Source organism: Kwoniella bestiolae, chromosome 4, assembly GCF_000512585.2.
Source record: "Kwoniella bestiolae CBS 10118 chromosome 4, complete sequence".
Taxonomy (NCBI): domain Eukaryota; kingdom Fungi; phylum Basidiomycota; class Tremellomycetes; order Tremellales; family Cryptococcaceae; genus Kwoniella; species Kwoniella bestiolae.
Genome location: NC_089244.1, coordinates 1,564,781 through 1,579,451, shown reverse-complemented (window position 1 = coordinate 1,579,451; position 14,671 = coordinate 1,564,781). Strand labels below are relative to the sequence as shown.

The 14,671-nt window shown below is 47.3% G+C and overlaps 6 protein-coding genes across 6 annotated transcripts; 1 reads left to right on the top strand and 5 right to left on the bottom strand.

Moving 5' to 3' along the window:
* Positions 1-306: 306 nt before the first annotated feature.
* On the bottom strand, positions 307-1,041 carry I302_106167 (uncharacterized protein; the record flags this gene model as incomplete). The annotated part of the gene is made up of 1 exon (XM_019191910.1): positions 307-1,041. One exon carries the CDS (start codon positions 1,039-1,041, stop codon positions 307-309), a length of 735 nt encoding a protein of 244 aa, XP_019046540.1.
* A 598-nt stretch (positions 1,042-1,639) lies between these two features.
* I302_106166 (uncharacterized protein) lies at positions 1,640-4,109 on the bottom strand (the record flags this gene model as incomplete). The annotated part of the gene is made up of 4 exons (XM_019191909.1): positions 1,640-2,502; positions 2,635-3,274; positions 3,524-3,939; positions 4,043-4,109. 4 exons carry the CDS (start codon positions 4,107-4,109, stop codon positions 1,640-1,642), a joined length of 1,986 nt encoding a protein of 661 aa, XP_019046539.1.
* Positions 4,110-4,622: 513 nt separating this feature from the next.
* Positions 4,623-6,821, bottom strand: I302_106165 (ornithine-oxo-acid transaminase; the record flags this gene model as incomplete). The annotated part of the gene is made up of 11 exons (XM_019191908.1): positions 4,623-4,685; positions 4,744-4,834; positions 4,917-5,183; positions 5,261-5,342; positions 5,406-5,473; positions 5,528-5,641; positions 5,759-6,200; positions 6,276-6,310; positions 6,395-6,472; positions 6,595-6,618; positions 6,715-6,821. 11 exons carry the CDS (start codon positions 6,819-6,821, stop codon positions 4,623-4,625), a joined length of 1,371 nt encoding a protein of 456 aa, XP_019046538.1.
* Positions 6,822-7,710: 889 nt separating this feature from the next.
* On the bottom strand, positions 7,711-10,800 carry I302_106164 (uncharacterized protein; the record flags this gene model as incomplete). The annotated part of the gene is made up of 2 exons (XM_019191907.1): positions 7,711-8,517; positions 8,584-10,800. The coding sequence occupies 2 exons, from the start codon at positions 10,798-10,800 to the stop codon at positions 7,711-7,713; spliced, it is 3,024 nt and encodes a 1,007-aa protein (XP_019046537.1).
* Positions 10,801-11,412: 612 nt separating this feature from the next.
* I302_106163 (uncharacterized protein) lies at positions 11,413-12,403 on the top strand (the record flags this gene model as incomplete). Its single annotated transcript, XM_019191906.1, has 4 exons — positions 11,413-11,582; positions 11,818-11,950; positions 12,095-12,206; positions 12,345-12,403. 4 exons carry the CDS (start codon positions 11,413-11,415, stop codon positions 12,401-12,403), a joined length of 474 nt encoding a protein of 157 aa, XP_019046536.1.
* A 942-nt stretch (positions 12,404-13,345) lies between these two features.
* I302_106162 (uncharacterized protein) lies at positions 13,346-14,451 on the bottom strand (the record flags this gene model as incomplete). Its single annotated transcript, XM_019191905.1, has 3 exons — positions 13,346-13,417; positions 13,563-14,074; positions 14,337-14,451. The coding sequence occupies 3 exons, from the start codon at positions 14,449-14,451 to the stop codon at positions 13,346-13,348; spliced, it is 699 nt and encodes a 232-aa protein (XP_019046535.1).
* Between the last annotated feature and the right edge of the window lie 220 nt (positions 14,452-14,671).

The following is a 14,671-nucleotide window of genomic DNA, read 5'->3' as shown; positions in this document are numbered from 1 at the left end:
GCGTACGGTCGTAACAAATGGGAATGATCATCGAAACACAGTTGATCATTGAGCAGATTGTGGTCGTCTCGTGAAGCACTAATCATCCGATCGTCGTATTGTCAGTCAAGAGCTATAACTCTGTGTCTAAGTCTACCATCTCTACCATATATACATAAGAGTTCGTATGGTCATTATCAGTCATTCTGCCGTTACTGTATAGACATTACCATTCCACGTAAATCGTACCCATCGTGATCTATAAACATAACTTAAGAGAAGCCCATCGTCGAATCCTTGCAGCCTGCAGATAAATGAATCACAGTCTTAGTCCTCCTCTCCCTCCTCATCACTCCCATCCTCCTCCTCATCACTCCCATCCTCCTCCTCATCATCATCCCCATCCAAAACATACAGCACCGCCCCAAAAACATTCACCCCGTACCGTCCATACTGACTCTCCAACCACCTAATCCCCCCCGGCGTCTCAGTCTCCTCCAACCTGTCCATCTCCCCCTCATCCATCCCATGTAAGATCTCCACCATAGCATCGGCAAGTACAGATGGCGTATAATGTATAATCCCCTTCCTTATCTCCCCTTCATCGCAGAGAATCATACTTTTCCCGATCTTCCGTAAAGTCTCCAAAGCAGATAACTTGGTCTCTACCCTCGGAGAGTCCTTGCATCCTCTCAGGATAGTCTTGATAGCGTCCTCGATTACCTCTTGGATATCGCCTATAACTTCGAATTGCTGGGATGGCCGTAGTTTCCGATGAGTTATGTTGAGTTCTTTCCATACGGATTTGGAGAGGTGGTCGAAATCCTTCGGAGGGGCTTTGCGCCGTGCATCTTCGAGGGAGGAGAGGTACGCTTGATGATGTGTGAGAAAGTCTGCCAGGGCGTGAGGGTGGTGGGGTAGGACGATTTGGAGGATTTGTGTGAGTTGCGGCGGTGGGAGGGTAGTCAGAGCATGGTTGAGTTGGGTGAGTTGGGGATGCTCTGTTGAGGTCGAGGTGGAACTGTCTTGACGAGCACGTTTGGACGGAGGAGGATAGAACATCTTTGCTGGATTGTATGTCAAGGCTATGAGTCTGCTTGTTCGAAATCCTATATGGGGAACGAAGCATGGAGGATGATCAACATAGAGGAACCAATTCTAGACTCAACTTGACTTCACCTCCTCGTCAAAGTGTCTAGTCAAGTTGATCTGGTCCTGATCAAGAATAAAGGTCAAAGCGTCGACATACAGTAGGATAGAGAACACCATAGACAAGGCTCACGTCCGGTAATGTCATCCCCTCTATGCCTTTGTCTGTTAAGCGATAATGTAGAAGCAGTATAAGTATGGTAATAAAGAGGACGCTATGACTATCCTCGTGATAGGCAATGTTACCATCTCTATGCGTTTCTCCATCTGATGAGGGACAGCAAACACAGTATCGAAAGGAGAACGAGAACAGCATAGGAAAGGCCATTCACCAAAGAACGCTCCTCTCTGCGTACGAGTATGCTGTTCTTCAATATGGATGCAGCAAGAGATCTCAGCTGTAAGAGTATACATCGCACACACGACATGTGAGCAAGATACCGATATGCATATGCATATGCTAGATGATGCAAATCCGATACAGTACATACATGATACACATACACCCAAATCACGTCCGCTCATCCCCCTCCAGTCTGACTTTCCCCTGTCCCCTCAACTCCCTCCCAAATAACCTCTCCCACCATGCCTTCCTCTTTACATCCCCATTCTCATCCCTCTCCGTCCACTCCCTCAATTCCCCTTCTACCGTATTCTCTCCCACGTCCCCTACTGCATCCTCCTCCTCCGTCCTTGCTTCATACCCACCATCGTCTTGACCCGACACAATAGCTGAGAAACCCCTCTGTCCCTCCGACCTACTTCGCACATGCCCGTGTCTTCCCCAACCATCTCCCTGGCCTAATAAAGGCGAATGAGCGGAAGGATGGTGAGGGTGGAAATTCCCATCAATAGAGAAACTTCCTGATCTCAGCGCAAAACCAGGCGAACTGGCTCCTAGACCTATCGAGAATCCCGTGGGCGCCCCCGTAGGCAGCGCATCAGGGATCAACGAGCCATACCTCAGTCGATGATGATGGTGTCTCCTTCGGGTAGTGGGGGACATCGGTGAAGTAGGCGTAGAGGGATGTTCGGGATTTGAAAACACCGATCGGTGTAATGCCTCTGGCGTACCCTGTTCATTCGAGGGGAAGATGGATGACCTGCTCAAGGGGTCAGGTATCGTGGGAGAGAGTGGGTTGACCTGTGTCTGAGTAGGCGATTCGGTCTGTAAGAATGGATTCTGTTCGATATCTTCCATGATTGATTCTGTGTCAGATTCCTCTTCTACCCATGTTCCGATATCTACGCCTGCATCGGGCTGAATGGCCGATACGACCCATACGCCTAAGAGGAGGATCGCCACGCCAAGAGAGACGAAGGTGATCTGTAAGATGGATAGCCTCGAGAATTGGTCGTAGAATACTAGGCCGTCTGTGATAGACATGCCGGGTAGGTCATTAGCATCCTATCCCACACGGCAAGAGTGTATCACCAGTACAATCGGGCATGGATAATGGACGAAGTTGAGCAAGGTTACTGCTTAGAGAGAAGGACCCAACTCACCAAATATACTACTCAAATTGAAAAAGCAAAAAGCCAACGGACAAATAATAGCAGGCGAAGCGAACGTCAAACTATAATTGAGATACACCAACTGAAGTATCGCACAAACACCCAGTCCCAACACAAGAAACCAAGTTTGGATTCTCAGAAACTCATTTTTACCTTCTCCAGTCCTGAAGTGATTTATACTCAGTACCAACAGTTCCACAGCAGCTTTAGCTAGCACGAGACACATTCCCGATAATGTCCCCGAGGCAGATGCGAAGCCTAGTCCGCATAATGTCAAGGTACGTTGTTGGCTCTCGTTTGGTTGGGTGGTGTTTGGGTTGGAAGAGGGGATCTCAAGGTGGAGGTGATGTTTCGGTATCTGTATTTCTTCGGGGTTGTTACTGTTGCTGTTGGCTGCTCTGGGCAATGGTACAGTGTTGTATACGGGTGAAGTGGGCGATGACCATCTCCTGAGGGTATTTGATTTCTTCGCAGGTCTGGAGCGGAATGGGATGGCCTGTGAGTTGGAGTGGGGCGAGGCGTAGTTGCTCGGTACGAGGGACGTAGGTGTTGATGAGCCGGTTTCATTTGGGTTGTCGGGTAATTGGATTCGTGATAATTGGCGATGGATATGGTACGATGTGATGTGAGACTGGCATATGAGAAAGATAAGATCAGCTATAGGTCTTGCGTAATGCTCGCATACCCCTTGACAGTTCGTGGTCACTCATCGACACACAATGAAGGGTAAGGCCATTCCCATCCACTGTCCAATCTCTCTACCGTCCCCCAGTCATCTCATCATACACCTTGACTATCACTTCAACCCGGACCCCTCAGGAGAAAGAGAAAGAGAAAGAGAAAGAGAAAGAGAAAGAGAAAGAGAGCCAAACCAACTCACGACGACAATAACCCCCGCCGTAACCAAACTCATAACACTAAAAAATCCTACGAACGCTCCCCTCCTAAATAACAGCAACACCTCATCTAACGAATGATGTCCCTCATTCACCACACCGAAAACAGCGATAGACACCGCACCGAGAGCTATGAGCCCCGTCCCCATTATCCAAGTTTTCCCGAACTTATCGCCCAGCATGATTCGTGCGAGAACAGCATTGTATATCAGCGAGATAGCACCGAGGGGAGCGAGGATGACGATGGGCAGGGAATCGAGTTGGAATATCGTTGAAAATATGTTGGAGGTTATGTAGATTCCGAATCCCAGGAGCCAGAGGGGTCGACGGATTGGTCGACGACGTTGGGAGAGGGGGAGGGAGGAGTCGAGGAGGTGGGATTTACGTTGGATCGTTAAGCCTGTTAAGTCATCAGTAAATTGCATATAGTAGGTCTTTGGGGTAACACTATGGTTGATGGCGCATTGGGGAAGGTCAACGTTAGAGGAAGAAGGTGAACTCACCTAGTGATTGGACGAAGGACGATACCAGCCCTACCAAGATAGCTACGAACACAGGAATTCCAGGCATATTGAATCGACCCTCTTATCTACCGGACCAAGGGAAAAGATGTTGATAACTTCCCTTGGAGAAGTGTTATGGAGATATCTTTTTACCGATCCCGTCTGAACATTGAGAACCTTCCCTTGACGAGCTCTTACAACGATATGTGCTATGTTACTATGGTACTGTCCATCTGTTCAATGGTCCGATTGATGCATAAGATAGTAAGTGATGGATATTCAATATGATTAGTTGCTGGTTCTACGCGTTGGTTCAACCAACATCCATCCCATGTCCACGTGCCGAGTGATTTCCGTTGTTCTTGGCATAACAGATCGACAATACGCCACTAACACTTACACTTTATGCGGGACATGATACATGTTCCAACACCATCTCGCCGTCTCATCGTAAGATCATTGTGAGATGTAAAATATGACAGTGTGCATATGATTACTGGTCACATGATGATATTGCAATGCATCTCAATGAACTTATATATATATTCGTACATTCCCAGCTGTCTCCGCTATTATACGCCTAATCTTCAAGTTCAATCACAGCATCGTGCTCTTCACCTTCATCTCCTGGGATCTGCTCGATCTGAAGCACAACAGTCAGGTTACAGATCACCTATGAATATCGGGAAAGGACAACTCACAACGTCAAATTCCTCCAACGACTCAGCGATGATCCTCGTAGCTTTGTAAACATCTTCCTCGGAGATAACAAGAGGAGGAGCGAATCGGATACTAAGATTTCATATCCAGTATCAGCTCATCAATCTCCGCTTGGAGGATATACCAGCCCCTTTTAGAGACCATTTGAACTTACATGTTAACATGGGTAGGCTTGGCCAACAGACCCTTGGACTTCATCAACAAACACAATTGCCAAGCTGTTCTACCCTTCTTCGAAGCCTTTTCATCAATCACCACACCGTTGAACAAACCTCTACCTCGGATGATCTTGATGAATGGCGAGTTCAGTTTGGCCAATTCTGATCGGAAGATTTCACCTAATTTTTGGGATCTCTCGACCAAGTTCTCGTTGACTAGCACGTCGAGGGCGGTCATGGCCACTGCACATCCTAGGGGGTTACTACGGTATGTCCGAAGTCAGCTCTTGTCCGTCCAAGAAACAAGCCTTTCTCCTCAAAAGATTGCACAAATACTCACCCTCCATAGGTAGATCCATGTTCTCCAGGTTTAATGCAGAGCATGATTTCCTTGCTGGCCATCACACATGATACGGGGTACACTAGATGATGACAAGAAGATCATCAATATGATGTTCTGTCACAGCTGGTCAAACCACACTCACTACCACCGGACAAAGCCTTTCCGAGGATGACCATATCAGGCTTGATGTTGTCCCATTCGTAGCAGAGCCTGAGCAGTCATAGTGAGCATAAACGATGCGTCATTAAGGTGGTTGCCACTCACATTTTACCAGTTCTAGCAAGACCAGTCTGGATTTCATCACAAATCAACAAGACATTGTACTTCTTACAGATCTCATGGATTTTGGCGAGGTATCCATCGTCTGGTACGTAGATACTGAGTAGGGATACGAACGAACATCAGCGGAATTCTCATACCCACGAGGCTCTTCGTATAGCAATGAATGGTAAAATCCAAGTTCTCAATGTATCGAGGGAAGTTCACCCAACTCACCCAGCTTCACCCTGAATAGGCTCCACCAAAAACGCCGCCACCTCGTCCCCATACTTCTCCAGCGTCCTCTCAAGGTCCTCAGGGTGATTATACCTGATCAATCCCGTATCCCACTGTGGGCCCACATTATCAAGGAACGGTCCAAACCCATTCCTCGATTCCGGATCAGTCGACATCGAGATGATACCGATGGTCCTTCCGTGGAAATTACCCTCTACACTGAGGACCTTGGCTTTACCCTCTTTGATCCCCTTCTTTTCGTATCCCCATTTTCTGGCAAGTTTGATGGCTGTCTCGACGGCCTCGGCACCGGTGTTCATGGGGAGGACCATGTCGAAGCCGAACATCTTGGTTATTTTCTCGGCGAATGGGCCGAGGTTGGAAGAGTAGAATGCTCGTGAGGAGAGGGTGAGCTTGGAAGCTTGGGTTATGAGGGTTTGTACTGCCATATAGTGTAGAGTATCAGTAATGATCTATTGAAGAAGTCGAATCAGTTAGGATTGTGCGGTGCACTCACAGATATCAGGGTGACAATGACCTTGGTTGACGGCTCTGGGTGAATGGACTAAGGTCAATACACGATAAAAGACTAGCAGAAAGGGACGACGAGTGATGCTGGAGTAGTAATCCACTCACGAGTAAGCAGCTAAGAAATCAAGGTATTCATTTCCCTCGGGATCCCACACATGCGCACCTTCACCTCTTTCGAAGCAGCTATATGGTCAGCAAAAGGATAAATTAGCTCTGCTTCTTCATGGAGGAGGATAACCAGCATATCTCCTGTATTTGCGGTGTGCGATCTCGGTCATCCGAGACTGAGATGGTAGATGACTTACACAGGCAAGGGGTGATAGTTGTGACTGTACGAAAAACATATCAGTTCAGCTCGTTATATTATTTAGCCATCAAATCGCAGATTACTGATCAATGAGGAATGAGAGCAGACGAAGACTCACGCAGAATACTCATGCTCGAGATTAATGATCTGCTGAGTCGAGAATTTGGCCTTGCCGCCAACAGGTTGGGCAGGTGCGTTGGGAGTGTTGATAGCTACTGGGGACATGTTGCTTGTATTGCAATGATCTTTGATATTGAAAGAGTTCGTTGTTCAGTCGTTGGTGAGATGCTCTGATCAGATGATAGTTGGATGGGATGAAAGGAGTTGGATCCGAGATGATCGATTATTCTAGATTGGATGATCTAGAGGACTTTGCTCTGGTGAGAAGTTATGTTCTCTCTTTTATGTACAGTTGTCTCAGTTATACTGGAGAAGAGAAGATGTAAATGAAAAAGAAACAAGGTTGACAAGAATCAAATCACAGTCATCTATCTAACTTACACTGGCAGAGCAAGAAAACAGTCGTCGAGCGGCTATTCCATCATTCGAATTAAGCGTAGCCGCTTTGTTACGTAAGGACATCACCGGGCGGACCATGAACCTCGAGCTATAGCACCTCCTGTGTAAATGGTAGTTGAAAGACGGCTTTACCGTGAAAGGTGTAACATATTTCCTCATCTGACTCATCAGATAGAAGACCGATCGGTGCAGCAGCAACATTGAAGGAGCATCTAAAGTCTATCAGAGACTTGTCATGGAGGTCGAGTGGTCAGCTGAAATATCGAATCTGAATTAGATCAGTACAAGCGCTTAGAGTTGGATAGGCGCCTCGCTGATCAGATCACGGATCTCAGATTCAGTAGATCATCCAGAATATCACGCATGATTGCTTCGTGACTTCTCAAACTATGTGTCAAACAATCCGAGTACATATAATTACAGAAAGCCTCTCTCCATGAGAGGTATGATAATGATAATGATATTAATGTAAAGTATCAACATAATGTATACAAAGCATTCCTACAAAACACTCCCCATACCTAATTTTCCAACATTGACTGATCCCTTCCCTTCGAAATCCTAAGACAGACAATATCTTACATACCAAAGACAACTATTCCATCGTACCAAACTCGCTCCCCCTTCTCTTGCCCAAACCATCCCACCAATCCCTAGTAGATCCAGGAGTCTTCCCCATAGATGAAGAAGTCAACGAACTACCCGTAAGGGACGAGCTATGATGCACGTCAAACAGCGGTGCTTCTCGCTCATCTCCACGATCGGGTGACGACAAGATGTCCTTTCGCTTTGGTGTAGATGGAGATTGTGGTTCTATTCTAGCTCTTTCTCTTCGTTCCATCTCCCTGATTCCAGCTGGTCGGAGGGAAGGATGATAAGGTGCTTCAGGGACTTTACCCAATTTCTTTCCTTTACTTTCGTTATCTCCTCTTTTCGCTTTGCCTTCTTGGTCATGAGGTGAGCTGTCAACTTCGTCGTCTGGTATATCCAAATCCAAATCCTCCTCATCCTCCCATCGCTTCTCAAATTCCCTATTCAACTTCCTATTCGACTTATCATTGAAAAACCCAAATGAGGCGAGTTTGCTCTGCTCGTTCCTGTCGGTGGTTGAATTCGACTTCCTCTTTTTGTTCTTTTGCGAATCTTTGGGCGTTGATTTCCTGACTTGCGAAGGTGTAGAAGCATTTGCATTTGCATTTGGAACCGGAGTAGTCGCCAGGATCCCGCGCTGCAGATGATCCCATTTTGCTTTTCCCTGAGATGGGCATGGGCCAGCCTGAGGAGTCTTCTCAGTACTGCTCAACTGCTTAGGCGACGACCGAGCTGGTGATTCTTGCTCATCAGCAGCAGGGGAAGAAGGGATCAATCTCGGGAAATCCTGAGAAAGAGTAGTCGGTTCGATCTATATACCAACACGATCAGCTTGAATATCAGATAACAGCCTAACATGGAGCTGACTCATACTCACACTCTTACTAGACCACCGATGTCCCAGACTTGGTCTACGCTCTTTCTCTGGCGAGGCATTAGGACTGAACAAGGGAGGTTCAGGAGATTGACTCTCATTTCTTCCTTCTTCAGGACGGCGGTAGTTGTCATCTGCTTGTTCTGGTATATCATTCTCATCCTGATCCCCATCTTCAGGTTCCAGTCCCCAATCTAACAATGTCTCAGGCTGCATCTCCGCAACTTTCCATTCCCTCAACCCATGATCCGCTCCTCGGGTGGGCATGGGAAAGTGAGGTCGAATGGGCGGATCAGGAAGGACGAAGAGCGTTTCCTGCCTTTCTGACATCTTTGGTCTGTGAGATTTGGGAGGTGTAATTTGATGATGAGGATATTTCTTCGGCGAGACTTGGACTTTCTGAGGTGTCAGGGGTGGTTCAGATCCTCTATGACCATCATTCATCTTATTCAACCTCGAATGCAATTGTTCTCTTTCCTCCATCTCGTCTATCCGATTTGTGAATTGCTCAGGGGAAGGAGATTTACCTGATAATCTAGGAAAGGCTTTCGAAGTGGATTTAACAGGTGAAGGCGATAAGGATCTTTCCCTTTCCCTTTCTTCGTTCCGTTGCATAACCGATGTTCTAGGTAATGGTGAGACCAGGGCTGGACCTTTCTTAGCCCTTCTTCGAGGTGTAGTAAGCAGTGACGATCTTTGTGAGGGGTTCCTGCCAATATTCGAGGAACTGATGGTACCTCTCAGAGCATTGGGTTTCATGGGCGTTAGAGCTTTCCTTGCTTCGTTTCGAGCTCCACCAGTCTTGAGCTTCTTCGAAGGTGTCTCATGCGGCGGAGATTTGAGCGGATTTTCGTCATCTTCATGCGTGGGTTCAGGCGGATCAGAAGAGGACAAATCGACCAATCTCTTTCCTTTACTGCCCGGAGAGGGGGTCCTGTGTCGTTTTTCATGAGCGGCCATCCAGACTCTCCTGTTAATCTCTTCTTCTTTCGTGATATCCCGTTTCCTCTTATTAGTCTGTTGATTCGGTCTCCCATCTCCAGCTTGAGGACTACATGGTGCTTCGTGAGCTACATGCCCAGGTTCCGATCGGTCCCTCTTAGCCCAAGGGGACGGGATCGCGTCAAGTTGGGATTGGTTCCGATGATTCATTTGCCTATGATTGTATTGTACCCACTCTGGTACAGGTGTGATTTGGAGTGGTGGCGAAGAAGCCTCGTGATGAGGCGGTGTACGTTCGTGTTGTGATAGTCTGTCAAACGGACCGGGCGACAATGAGAATGCACGAGGTTGGGTAGGTTCAGTTTCTGGTTCGAATTCGGGTGGTAGCGATGGCGTGAGAGGTGGAAGGGAAGGCGATTTTCGAGTTTGACGAGGTGAGGCTGACACTTGACGAGAACGGGTAAACTGAGCTGGAGATGATTCTTTGTAGGCTGACTTGGTCATTTGAGCCATCGGCGTTCTCTGCATATCACGAGGATAATTCTGCTGAGAAGGGGAAGCCGGCGATATGTCGTGAGAACGGGTGGATTGCGCTGGAGGAGGTAAAGATGGTGGTATGACTTCTTCAGTCATCTTGGATCTCCTCTTTCGGGGGGAAGATTTCTCAAGATGTCGATCATTCGTTTTCGTATGCATGTACTTTGGTTCTATGTTATCCTTCTTGCCAGAAGGCTTCTGGCGAATCGGTGGTAGATCCCAATTCAAAACATCCCGTTTCTCTTTCTCATCTTTCCGTCGAGTTTCTCTCGTCTCTAGTGTTTCTTCCTGCTCTTCCTCTGAACCCCAGGAATCATCACGGACCTTCAACCTACTAGCCTCTTTAACTTTATCTTGCTTCTTCCCATTGCCAAATATCAATCCTCCCCTCGTCTGAGGATGCAAAGGCGTATCTTTATCACTCAACGGTACCCTACTCTCCCTCTCCCTCTTCTTATCCGATACAGTCAAAGGGGTATGAAGATACCTATTCAAAGTCCCCTGTCTATCTTTGGTGATTGGAGTTTTATCATTCAGCCTTTTCCGAATATTCTCGCTCGTCTTCGGTCCAGGTCCGGGTCCTCCTCTGCCTGAAGAGGGTTTGTACCCCGAGCTCAATGGTGTAGCGATCCCATGATTGAATGATACGAGTGGTCTTTGGGTTGGTCGACGGGAGGATGAGGGGGCGGTATCTATCCATCCGTTCGGGTCGGGGGCGTAGGCGTTGATGGGGCGGGACATCTGGTGGGGGTTGTAGACTGATCAACCTTAATTGCTTTGAGGGTGTCGATGGTGATGATGGACTCACGATGTCCTATTGAGGGCGATGTTGAGCGAAGGGGTTTACTCTCATTGATGGTGGTGGTTTGTTGGGTGATATATCCAGTTAAGGCTTACCATGAAGCTATTGCTGAGTTGCTTAGCTGCTGAAGAGTAGTGATGAGATGGTCTATGATGTTGGGTTGATCATCTCATGTATGTCGACTGCTGATGGTGATTACAGTAAATTAGACTTTTGTAATGTCTCTTTCTTGCACATGACGCGTACACAGGTCAATAACCACACAAAGTCACGCACGGTGTATCCTGCATCCCTTTGAAAGTGCCACATCACATAACTCCGATAGGTATGGTTGTATGGTGGCATTCGGTTGAACCCGGGGGAGGTGATAATTCTCGACTTCTCATTTGCGTAAAAACCACGCTACCATTCTATGCTTAGGCTTGGTTCGTAGTTTTGTTGCTCGACTGCTTGTTGTTGGAGTTCACTCGAAGTGGTGTTAACATCTCACTTGTTATTAGTCTTATTCTTATCTCTATCTCTGTATCTACTCCCCACTCATCTCATTCAAAATGGCTTCCGTCCTCAGATCATTCAAGGCTTTCTCACCAGCTCTCAGACGACCTTTCGTCGCTCAACAACCCCTCCGAGCTTTCTCAGTCTCAGCAAACAGATGGGCAGGTCACGGTGGTCCCCCTCAAATGCTTGGTCCTGGTGCCAAGGCTGGTGAGGTTCCTACTGAGTGAGTGTCAACTTTCTGCGCCAGCAGAAATGAGGAGGTATCATCTCAAGTCAGGAGGTAGAGTCGGAAACGGTGGGGATTATGGGAAGGAATATTCATGTCGTTTGATGAATGCGTGAGAAAGTGAACAGGGGCTGACTCTGCCATGTTATCTATATCTTCCCTTTCAACTCACTCCATCAACTACTCTTCAACAACGTCCTCCTCGTTACCACCACCATCATTGAACCCACAGCGAAGCCCAATCTACCGGTATTGAGCGATTCGAGCTCCTCGGTAAACTCGAGGGTGTCGACGTCTTCGACATGCAACCCCTCGAAATCACCAGATTAGGTACCGTTGATGAGCCTATCCCCGTATACTCTTTGGTAAGTGCATTGCTCCTCATAGAACGTGCCATATCACGGAGAAGGGAATGAAAGAAAATCAATATATGTATAATGGATAAGATGGATGTAATGGATTCACCGAGAAACGTTCGAAGAAATGCTAACTCTACTGCTCATCTACAGTACCCAGAAAGACAAGTTGGTTGTACCGGTTACCCCGCCGATTCCCACGATACCATCTGGCTCAACGTGAACACCGAACTCAAGAACCACAGATGCCCCGAATGTGGATCAGGTGGGTTATGATTTCTGCTTCAAACTCATACTCGGGTCATGAAAGGTCAAATGGGTTCAAGCGTTGGAACTTTTCCTCGATCCTTGTGTACTACTCCATCTCCCTAGATTTAGATCGCTAATATCATGTACGACACAGTCTACACCCTCAACTTCCAAGGTGACGAGGCCCTCCTCCACGGTGGTGGCCACCACTAAACGTATCTCCCTCCCTCACTCCTTTCCATCTGAACAATAGAAGAACTTTGATTCTGTAGTTAGGTTAGAGGAAAAGGGATTTGTGATGCAACAATCAAATAGTTTCGGAACATTCGCAACTCACTACCACACAAATAGTCTAGTGCCGGTATAGGGATTGCTTCAGAGTCAGGTGCGGAACGAATGATTTGGCCAATTGACAGATTTCCATCTCCAGATTACTTGACTGTCCAAAGTCACGCATCCTCCATTGCTGCACAGAACGAAGAACGACCAGAACTATACCATCCCAATCTGATTTTTCCACCTTGCACCTTACGTTGATCATCAGGAACATAGCTGCCGTTATGATCAGTCCAGCCAAGAACCATTTTCGAAGAATACACATACTGAAGGTACTTCTTTTCCTGGTTACCTGGTTTCTTGCTATATGCATCTTAACGATCATGCGAGTACGCAGAGTGAGTATGCTCAGGCGAGAAGGACTTTGAGCTTGCAGAGCAGGACCGACTTCTGTTTACCTCTTCCTGTGCCAAATACCATAACCTGTCTATCACGCAAATCAAGCCTCAGACCCAAGACCCATGTGATTAGGTGCTACTTGGATCGCTATCCGTCCGAGAACCAGGAAACAAGAATCACTAAGAGTGGTATTGTATTTCATCCATCGACACGCTGCTTGTTATCCAGGATAACCTATATATATATATACCATAATCGATGGGAAAACGAAAAGTTCATTTGAGATTGAAATATCAAACACTCGCAGAGCGGACGAAGGTATAAGCCAAAAATACACCTTCTCAAGAATTTCAACTTCAACATCAACATCAACTCCGTCATCTGTATCTGTTCCTTCCACCCAACGAAACCAATACCAATACCAAAATCAGATCCCACGTAACGCATCATCCCAAGATGGTTTAAACCAAACCCAACCGCTTAGAGATCCTTTTGGGTGAGTTTCCATTCTTCCCATTTAGCTTTGGCGGACGCGTAGGTATCTTTGTAGGTCTGTGAGGTGAAACGGAAAGTAAATCAGCGACGTGTTCACCAAGAATACACAATCTACGTCGATAGTCCAACGTCTCCAACGTCCAAACATGGCATAACAAGATCCCCAACAATGCAGTCCAACCAATGTACCGTAACGACTCACCTGCTGAGCCTCCTCACCCAGCTCCTTCCAAAGCCTCCCCGCCTCCTTCGCAGCGTACAAAAACTGTTCCCTCGCGCTCAAATCCCCCGGAATATTGAGTTTATTGCTATCCCTCAATTCCTTCGCAAACGCCAAATAGGGAGTCAAAGGTTTTCCGGGGTTACCTGATCGTTCAGAAATAGTCTTCTGATAAGCCTTCTTCCCACCTGGGACCTTAATTTTCTTGCCCGTAACTTGCTCGATCTCCGCGCGAGTCTCCGGGGTGGTAGAGTCCCAGAATCGCTTGTACTCGCTTTCATAGGATTTACGGAGTGAGGCAGCCTCAGTGTCGAATGGTGTTTTTGATGATTGGGGGAGGTTGGTCCATGCTTGTCCGGCTGCTGTGGCTACCTGCTTCATATCTAGCTTACCGTCTGAGTTCTGGAGGTGGTTAGAGGGGTCGAGGACGTATTGTTTGAAGAAGAGGGTGTAGGCTGAGGGAGGACCTTTAGGGGGGACAGGGAGAGTTGGGTCTGATTCATAGGAAAAGGAATTAGCATATAGTTCAGCTCGTGCTCATTCTCGGGCTCGAGCTCAGTCTCGGTGGGAGGGAGGTAACATGAGTAGGGAACTGGATGGATCACGCGACTGTACTGCGTATCTGTCTTCTTGCAATGATTGATTGGCCGCCAGCCTCAGCAGCCAGCAATCAATCTCCGATTGCGTTCCGCTGAACTACAGACCACTCAGAGGAGACGTGACCCTTGGAAGGGAGTGCGAAATGGAATGACTCACCAATAACCTTCTTCTTAAGCACAACCATCGATCCACTAAAGTTCCTGATAGCAATCCGGGAGGACGCGTGGGGCAGGGCAGTACCCATAAGGGCAGGTCTGACGAGATTGAGCATGGTACACGAATTGAGCCTTTGTATGAGAGTGAGATTGAGGTTCGACTTTAATGATAAAGTAATAAGAGAGATATTATATGAGTTTGATACCTGCAGCGATTGTGGTGCTCGTACTTGTTGTTGACGAGCTGATAATATGATGTTGTGATGTTGGTGGGTTAGTGAGTTACCGAAAGTGGCAGTATGCAGTCTGTAACATTCCTCGTTTCCCGCTTTCGAC